The sequence below is a fragment of the Octodon degus genome, unplaced genomic scaffold, assembly GCF_000260255.1.
Source record: "Octodon degus isolate 3935 unplaced genomic scaffold, OctDeg1.0 scaffold00008, whole genome shotgun sequence".
Classification (NCBI taxonomy): domain Eukaryota; kingdom Metazoa; phylum Chordata; class Mammalia; order Rodentia; family Octodontidae; genus Octodon; species Octodon degus.
In genome coordinates this window covers 18,145,406-18,155,632 of record NW_004524584.1, presented here as the reverse complement: position 1 = coordinate 18,155,632, position 10,227 = coordinate 18,145,406, and the positions used below count along the sequence as shown (strand labels likewise).

Sequence of the window (10,227 nt, the reverse complement as noted above, 5' to 3'; positions counted from 1 at the left end):
TGATACAGAGCACCTAAAGAAATTTGTGACCACCGCCCCAAATTTTCTGATCAAGGAGATTATGAGGCCGCAGAGGCAAGTGATTGATGATGTATAGTGTGCCTAGGGAGAGTCACATGGAGAGAAAACATTCTCTCAGGCTTTCACAGAGAGCAAATTAGTCAAGCAGTGGCCATGACTCATCCACATGGCTGACACTGACAAAGGATCTACAAACTGTGGTACAGGGTTTCAGGGTAAATCCTGAGAGGATATGACTCACCTTGTCAGATACAGAAGTTACATTTCTTGTTATATAGGTCTTGTTTTACCTTGGTCTTAACCATCCAGCAGAAAAGTATAAAAACGAAGTATACAGAGTAAAGCCCTATTAATATGCTGAGCTGTAAAAGGCTAAAGTCAACAACTTCTGATATTGCCAGTTCTGCGGATAACCCACCACTATTATGGACTACTGGACTACATTGGATTATTTTGCTGAATTCATACATCTACAATATTTGAATGGCAATGGAATACCCATTTCTGACAAAACTAAACAAAAAAGAGAGATATAAATGAAGGACCATTTTTATGGTGAAATATATATATACACAAAATAGGATAGATATACAGCTTCTGTCTTTTAGTTCAATGAGAAGAAAGATTTATACTAATAGTGTTTAGGCAAGATATCATGTCTGCATCTTGTACTATGAATAACTACTATGAAGACAATAATATGCACTGTATTAATTATTGTAACTGTCCTACTAACTTGTTTTGAAACTGTCTCATTGCTATTTCTTTCTCAATAAAATTAATTAAAAAAAAAGAAATTTGTGATCACGAAAGCAAAAAAATTCTCAAAGATGACCTACATAGAGACAATGAACCTAAAAAGGCCAAATACCTAATAGAATACATGCACCAGACAGGGTGAACAATTAAGCAGAAGAGAAAGAAAGGGAATCCGCAGCAGGAAAAGAATACAATGACAGAAATAAATATCTATTTTAACCACCAATATGAATGGTCTCAATTTGCCAATCAAAAGACACAGATTAGCAGAATAGATCAAGAAACATAACCCAAAAATTGCTATATACATGTTTTATTCAAAAAGAAATTCATAAACTGAAAGTTAAAGAATAGAAGACAATATTTTATGTAATGAAAATCTGAAAACAAGTGCAAGTAGCACATGGGACTTTCTCCAAAACAGACCACATATTAGCAAATAAAACATATTTAAGTAAATGCAAAATAACTGAAATTTTACCATGTACATTATAGTACAATGAAACTAAGTATCAATGGCAAAAAACTGGACTTTCAGCCAAAATTGATCAGAAAAAGCAAAGAAAGTCTACACAGTGGAACCATTCAACAGGAAGAAGTATTATATATACACCAAAAAATAGTGTACCCAACTTAATAAAACATTGAAAATGAGATGTTACTATAGTCATAGTAGACCTCAATAACCTACAATCGCAAATAGATCAACTAAACAAACAAAAAAATCAAGAGTTCAATCAAAGCTTCAAACAAATGCACTGAAATGATATAGCTAAGAGTGTTCTTCCCAACAACAGAATGCATATTTTTCTTGGAAGCACATGGGACTTTCTCCAAAACAGACCACATATTAGCAAATAAAACATATTTAAGTAAATGCAAAATAACTGAAATTTTACCATGTACACTATAGTACAATGAAACTAAATATCAATGGCAAAAGAAATGAGATTATGCAAACACTTGGAAATTAAGCAACACACTTTTAAATAATCAATAAGTCATAGAGGAAATTAATAAAGAAATAACAAAATCACTAATAATTAAATAATAATGCCAGTACAACATATTAGAATTTATGGGACAAAATGAAAACAGGTGTAAGAGGGAAGTTTACAGCTCTGAATGCCCACATCAGAAAAACCCCAAAATAAATAATACACCTCAAGGTCCTACAGAAACAAGAACATTGTAAATCTAGAGCTAATACAAGGAAGTAAATTATAAATATCAAAGTAGAAATTAATTTTACAAAAACACAAAGAACCAATGAATCAAAGAGCTGTTTTTTGACAGTAAACAAAATAGTCCCATAGCCAATCGCACCATAAGAAGACACAATTCAATTAGAAATGAAGAAATAAAAGGGATATGTACAGAAAAGAAGTCAATTCATTAAAAATAAAATTGCAAAATACTCCCAAAAGTCAGAATATTATTACCAGCTTCATAAACCTGTACATTAATAAACTGGAGAACTTAGAAGAAATGGAGAGATTCCTAGACAAATATGAATTACTAAAGCTGAACCAGAAAGATTTAAAAATCCAGAATAATTCACTAACAGGAAATGAAACTGAAGCAGTTAAAAAAAAAAAAAAAGCCCAGGGCCAGAGAATTCACTGCCAAATTCTACAAGAACTTCAGGGAAGATTTAATGCCAATACTCCTTAAACTGTTTAATTAAACTGAAAAGGAGGAAATACTCCCAAAGTCATTCCTAGAAGCTAACATTACCCTGATTCCAAAACTAGACAAGGATCCAAAAAAGAAAACTACATGCCAATCTCTTTTTTTTTTAATGAAGAATTAAATTTTTTATTCTATGCAAACTAAACCAATATGCATACATATTGGTACATAACTGTACTTTAGGAAAATGATGAGAAAAGGGGTTCTCCATCCATTTTATAAAAAGTTATTACTGAACAATCACTTGCATATACAACCATCAATTCTAAATACTATGACTTATACCTAAGAATTACGATTTACCTAAGAGTCAGGCTCTTTTCTACTGAGATAGGGTCTCCCTTCGCATTCCAAGCTGGCCTCGAACTTGCTGTGTAGCCCAGGCTGGTCTCAAGCTGGTGTCAATTCTGCCTCAGCCTAAGTGCTGGGTGCTAACGTGCACCCACACACAGGGCTCTGGCTCCATTGTATCTCACAGAACATTGTGGCTCCCACAGTTTGTGACTGTTTTGAAAAGAAACTCCTGCCTCTATCATATGAGAAACAAGAATACTATTTTCATAATTGTCTTCCAGTGTAAAAAACTTCACAGACTTATTTACCTTATTAACAGTAAATGATTCATTCACTGCTACATTTGCTTTAATTATTTTGATCCCCAGTCTTAAACACAAAATAAAATTCTGCACAAATGTTCATCTGTTTGGGTTTTCAAACCACTACCACAAAGTATCTTCAAGTGGCAGCAATCCAGGAGACAAAGAAAAAGTAATCGAATTCAAATGTTTGCCAACATTATTCTTGCTAATTTTACAACACTGTCCAATACTGAGACCTAATTGGCTCCTGTGCCTGTCTACTGGGAGCACACTTTTTAAACGTTTCTGTGTTTTATTTCCTGCCACAGATGTTCTCTGGGCTGGAGTTAGTGCTTCATGAATCCTCTTCATCTCCTCTTGGTATGCCTTCAATTGTACCTCGTAAGCATCTTCTGATGCTTTTTTTCTCTGCATTAGGAAGTTCCTTCCATTGCTCTGCAATTCTTTTCATTACTTCTGTAACTTTTATATCTGGGTTCTGAGCTTTAATTATGTTTATCTTTTCTTTAGCAAATCGAACGTATGAATTCAAAGGTTTCTTCGGATATCCATTCAAGGTGGATGAAAACCATTTTGGGACATACATAAAACTGAAGGGTGAGCACAGTCTACTTCCACAGCCGGCGCACAGCTCTGCCCCAGACCTCCCCAGGGTGCTCAGCACACCCCACGCACCCCTGAGGAGCACCATCACCCCAACAGACCACGCAGGGCAATGCTCAGCTAAGGCAAGGGCCACCCGCATCCACAACCTCGCCTCCTGGACTTGTTATCATGCCCACCACTCTACAGGCCAATCTCTAATGTACATAGCTGTAAAAATCCTCAAGATACTGGCAAACACAGTGTATCAAAAAATCATACACCACGACCAAGTAGGCTTTATCCCAGGGATGCATAGATGGTTCAATATGCACAAATCAATAAATGTAATTTATCACATAAACAGACACAAGAACAACAATCATGTGGTTGTCTCAATAAATGCAGAAAAAGTTTTTGACAAAATCCAACATCTATTCATGATTAAAACTCTTGACAAAAATAGGCATAGAAGGACCAGATCTCAGTCTGATAAAAACCATTTATGATGAAGCTACTACAATGCCACATTAATCAGGAACAAAACAAGGATGTTGACTATCATCACTCCTGTTTAACATAGTCCTCAAAACATCAGAGCAATCAAGTAGGAGGAGACAAAAGGGATATGTACAGAAAAGGAAGAAATCGAAGTAGCATTATTCACAAAACTGAAAGATTCTTAGAATAACCAAATCCAGTAATGTATCAGTGTACAAAATCAACTCACAAAAATCAATAGCACTCTTACACATTTTAATTAACTCACTGAGAAAAAAATTAGGAAAACAATCCAGTGGCATCAAGAAAAATTAAATATTAGGAATTAACCTAACAAAGGAAGTGAAAGACATCTAATACAAAAATTACATCACGTTGACAAAAATAAAACTGAAAGGAACATTAGAAAATGGAACGATATCCCATGTTCCTGGATAGGCAAAACCAATATAATCAAAATGGCTATGCTATCAAAATTGATACATAGAGGGCCTGCCCCTTAGCTCAGTTCTTTAAGTGGCTGCTTCAACAAAGCAGTCAGGCTCAGGTTGCTGTGGTTGGATCCCCACAACTCAAGCCAGTCAAACCTGCCCTGAAGGTATTCGGACCAAAAAAAATCCTTCAACAAAATTGATACATAAATTTAGTACAGTCTCAATCTCAATACCGACAGCATCCCTCACATACCTAGAGAAAACAACCTAAAAATTCATATAGAAACAGAGGTCTAGGATAATAAAAGCAGTTATGTGTAACAATAGCAAAGGAGGCATCAAAAACCCAGGTCTGAAGTTATATCATAGACCTACAGTGATAAAAATAGAAATGAGGATCAATGACACAGAACAGAACAAGCAGAAACAACCCCAGACTCATGCAACTATGTGGTCTTCAATAAAGGGGCCAAAGGGAAGAAAGCTTGTAACTTTAATAAACTGGCACTTGGAGAACTGGCTAACCCATGCGTAAGATTTTTAGACCTATACATTTTACCATTTAGTAAACTGAAATAAAAACTGACCAAAGATTTAAATGTTAAAATAGAAACAAACTGCTGGAAGATAAAAAGAAGAAATTCCTGAAGATACAGGATAGGCAAGGACTTCCTGTACAGAATTCCAATGGCACAAGAAATAATACCAAAAATTACCAAATGGGAGCATATCCAATTAAAAATGTCTATACCTCGAATATCCAACAACTAATGGAGAAAAGAGACAACCTACAGAATGGGAAAAATAATTGTCCCAGCTGTTCCTCAGACAGAGGACTGGTACCTAAGTATATAAAGAACTCAAAACAAATTAGACTTCCCAAAATAAAAAAATCCAACCAAAAAATGGGCTACTGAAATAAATACACTTAAAAGAAGAGCAAACGGCCAATAAACACATGAAAAAAATATTTAATATCCCTGGCCTTTCAAGAAATGCAAACTAAAACAACACTGAGATACCACCTTAATCCAGAAAAAAAGGCCATTATCAAGAAATCAAATAATAACATAAGCTGGAGAGGCTGGAGGGTAAAAGGAATCCTTTTAAATTGTTAGTAAGAATGTAAACTAGTACAACCACTATGGAGACCATCATGGAAATCCCTCAAAACACTAAAACTAGAAATTACATTACTTTACAATGACAACAACGACAAATTGTGCTGCATATGGCAGCACAACTTATAATAGCCAAATCTTGGAAATATCCTATATGCCCATCAATTGATGAATGAATGAAGAAAATGTAGTATTTGTAAACAATAGAACACAACTCTGCCGTAAAGGATAAATTTGAGTCTTTTGTAGATAAATGGACACACACTGAGACCATAATGTTAAGTGCAATGGATCAGACATACAAGTTTCAATATCACATGGTTTCTCTTATATGAGAATCCCAAAGTATAAGCAAAGAGCAAAATAAAAGCTGGATAATGAGAAGTAGGGAGGTCCTTTTTAAATGTAAAAGGGAACAAGAGATGGGGGAGGGAAGAAGGAAGGAAGAGAAAAGCAAGTTTTTAAAAAAATGAATTAAAAATAGAAATAAAGCCTTTGCAGATGGGAAGGGGAACAAGAGTTGGAGTGAGGGAAAGGATGTGAAGGGAAGTGGACAAAAACAAAAAGAACTGGGATGTGTTCTGCACATGTACAATGTCCCCATGCTAAATATAATCATTATGTACTACAAACATGCATTAATAAAAACTTTTCTGTAAAAAAATATTGTGTTCAAGAATATCTAACTAAGAGGGCCAGCAAAATAGCTCAGCGGACTAAGTGCCTGCTTAGGCAAGTGCAGGGACTGGGGTTTGATCCCCCATATCACATGCCGAGCCAGCCCTGGCCCTACTCCCACCCTTCTATGCACTGAGCCGATCACTGAAACTGGGTGTGGTAATGCACACCTGTGATCCCCGCACTATGCAGGCTGAAAACAGGAGGATCACAAGTCTGAGCTACGTAGTGAGACCCCGTGCCAAATAAATTAATTAATTAATTAATAAGAAATATTTGACTATGATTATAACTACTTGAGGTTTCTAATTTACTGCTACCACTGACACCTGCTAATTAATCTCACAAGTTTCACAAAAGATAAAAGTGCAGGCTAAAATTGCAGTTAGTTAGATCCAACTGTTTAAACTCGCACAAAACTGACGTCTCAGATTAGTGTAGTCTTTCGGTAACTTGTTACCAAGTAAACAATCTCTATGGTTGCAGTAAGCCTGCTGTTTTCAGCAGGAAGAAGTCTTTGCCCATCAACTTGAGAACTTTACTCTAAAATCCCTAAAAACATTTTGCTGCATGTCAATGATTGGTTGTGGTTTTAATGTCTTATAACTATACCAAATGTGTCTAAACATTTAACAGTTTACCTCCAGCGTTACTTGGGGAGCACACTATCCCTTGTGCTGCTCAGGCTGGGGTCATTTCAACCAGTTCATTCTTTTTTTTTTTTTTTTAACCAGTTCATTCTTACACTGATCAATTTGATAAAAATTTCTTGTTATATTGACTTATAAAACTTAATGAAAGGGGCTGGTGAGATGGCTCAGTGGTCTAAAGCACCTACTTAGAACAAACTAAGCTAAGCAAAGCACAGGGACAGCGGTTCAATCCCCCAGCACCACATGCCAGCCAGCCCCGCCCCCTGGTGGGCTGAGCTGGCTACACACACACAAAATAAATGAATAAATAAATAATAAAAAAAAAAAACTTAATGAAAGAATACAATTTTTGTACCTTGTATTTGAATAATTGGACTGGTGATTAATAACACTTCACTTCTTGGTATCACTTAAGTCAAAGCCCTCCAAATCATACAGTACTTTGAAAAAGAATGATTTTCTTTATTTCAGTCTTATACACTGTGTGTGTGTTGGGAGAGGGGTGCTCAGGCTCAAAGCCAAGGCTTGATGCAGCTAGGAGAATGCTCTCATGCTGAACTACATCTCTAGTTTTATTTTATTTTTATTTATTTATTTTTGAGATGGGGATCTTACCCATGCTGCCAGGCTGGCCTTGAACTGTTAAGCTCAAGCAATCCTCCTGCTTTTGCCTCTAGGTGCTAGGGCTACAGGAGAGTACCATCACTACAACTCTTAATAATAACACGTCTTGCCCTGCTCTCCTCTACCATAAGGCCAACATATGGCCAGCCCACTATCACAGGTGTTGAAATGATCGAAACAGAACTCTCTTTAGTGGCACTCTGCAGAATAGCTTTACATGAACAAGTGGGTACTGTTTTAAAAAGCCAAACTGAGTCTTTCTGAGTACCGAAAAAGTTCCTATAATGTTTTCAATACTCTTAGTCTTCTTTGTAAATCGACATTTGGTAATACATTGTTGGAAGAAACTGCTTAGTAAGTGCAGCTCTATCTCCTCCCATTTTGTCACAAACTCTAATTTAGCAAAAGCATCACATGACATCAAGTAGGAACCAGAAACTCAGCACATGACATCTGAGGCCTCCTACCTTCAGTCTGGCTTCCACAGAGGCCTTCTTCCGAGCTTCCCTTCGGCGATACTGCTCTACCTTATCTAGTTGATCTGGGCGCTGGAGCATCCCAGCAACCCTCTGGACTGCTGTTGCCACCGCCTCCCGGTCTGTCTCCTTCATGGCCAATGAGCAGGTGGGATCTGACCATGTGTCATACTCCAGGCAGCCTCTGTGCACAAGAGGAGGATCATTAGGCAGGCAACCTACCCTTGCCAACCTACCTTGGCACTAAATCTACCCTTCAACAGCCAGGTGAGTACCCTGGAACACTGTCAGAGATGCTTTAATCCAATAAACCTGAAAGGAGCCTGAATTTGGATGAGCTCCTTAACGAAAGCACAAACCTTTGGGACTCCAGCATGGGAAAGCCTGACCTTAAGGGAGACATGGACATCTACACGTGAGACATCACTTGTCACATCGTGTCTGCTCTACAGCACCAGCCTAGTGCCAACACCATCCCAGTTCTGGAGCTTGCTGCTGAGCAGCTGGCAAAGGAGGGGACACAACCAATATTTGTTCCCTTTAATTCGAGCTATTTAACTTCCACTTCATAGATATGAAAAAGACCCACCTTTTAGAACTTTTTACTCCCCATTCCCACATTTTCAGAAAAAAAAAAAAAAAAACTGAAATCCATGGTAGATTTCCAGTAAATAATTCCTCTGTCTGTACCCACTGCATCTCTTCTCACTTCTCTTTCAAATAGACTAATATTGTAACCACTATTGCTTTCTTCTATTTTTTCAGATTATGAAACCAGGTATGCCAATGCAGAAAATCTGGGCAGGTCAGACAAATACAAAGATGCCAGAGGCAAACACTTTTAAGAGGATTTGCTTCCTCCTGATTCTTTTCTTTACCCTTCCTTGCAAGTGGAGATTCCATGGCGTGTATGACTTTGTATGTGTTCTCTTGTGATTCGGAATCATATGTTAAGCTTGAGAAATGGATGCCCAACTGCCCTGGCGGACACACAGTAAGGTAGTCCGACCGGCCCAACGTTAACATCAGCCTGCCTCCTCTCCTACCACCTTCTCTGGGTGGGCAATCCAGGCAGTGAAACCCAGCCAGCTGGCCGAGCACACCCAACGAAGAATCTGCCAGAAACGACAAAACATAAAATCTGAGGGCAGAAAGTCTGAACGGCAGTTTCCAATCGCAGTCTTCAGACTGTCAAATTTCAGGGCTCTGAGGCCGGCAGCACAGGCCAGAGTTGGCTTCCTCTGCTGAGCCTTCCTCCACAGCCACTCCTGCCACGGGGGTACCGCACAGCGAGGGGGTCACCCCACTAGGGAGGGACCTCCACCGCTAGGGCACATAACAGGGAAGGGGATCCCACCGCGGGGACAACCCACTGGCAAGGGGACCCCACCGCGGGGCCGCCTCTCGGGGAACGGGAACCCCACCATGGGGGCGCCACACGGGGAAGGACAGTTCCCAGGGAGGACACCGCATCGAGGCCCCGCTCCGCCCTCACCTCGAGGGCGCCTGGGAAAGGGAGAGAAGAGGCTGGCGAACTCCCCGGGAGAGTAACGGCCGTCAAAGAGAACTCGCTTCACCGTCTCGGCCGCCGCCGCCGCCACCCGCGTCCCGACCGGAAGTGGGCGATGACCGACACTTCCGTTTCCGGCGGCGGGCCGGAAGGGCGGGGGTTGGGCAGCCTGAGCTTGGTTGCTGCGGTGCTTCGGAGGTACGCTGCGGGCCCCGCGTCCCGGGGTGCGGGCCTTGGCTGGGGGTGCGTCCCACGAGCCGGAGGACGTCGGGACCGGGCGCCTGCGCCGCTCCGGGCCTCCCTGTTCTCGCCCTCGCGTTGTCGGGGGCACCGAGCGCCTGCCTGACCCTAATCCTCGGCCACTTCCTCGTGGCCTCCGGTAGGGCGGGTGTGTTCCACTTCTGTGCTCTTCCACTCCTGTGTCCCCCTAGAGCCGCCGCTGGTGCAGTAAGTGAAAGAACAATGTGGGTAACAGGCGGTGCCACCTGGAATCGAGAAACGCAGACAGATCAGGACCCCGCGGAAGAGTTGCGGGGGGCCAAGCGGGGCGCGGGGGGTCCGGATGGGCAGGAGGGTC

General features: G+C 40.3%; 1 protein-coding gene across 1 annotated transcript in view; it reads right to left on the bottom strand.

The window, feature by feature from the left end:
* The window catches only part of Exoc3 (exocyst complex component 3), a 41,317-nt gene extending 31,558 nt beyond the window's left edge, over positions 1–9,759 (bottom strand). The window contains exons 1-2 of the mRNA XM_004625176.3: positions 9,636–9,759; positions 8,132–8,324 (exon numbers count right to left, since the gene is read on the bottom strand). Of these exons, the coding sequence (XP_004625233.1) occupies positions 8,132–8,275 (144 nt within the window). The 5' untranslated portion in view covers positions 8,276–8,324; positions 9,636–9,759. The remainder of the gene's footprint in view (positions 1–8,131; positions 8,325–9,635) is intronic.
* Positions 9,760–10,227: the final 468 nt, after the last annotated feature.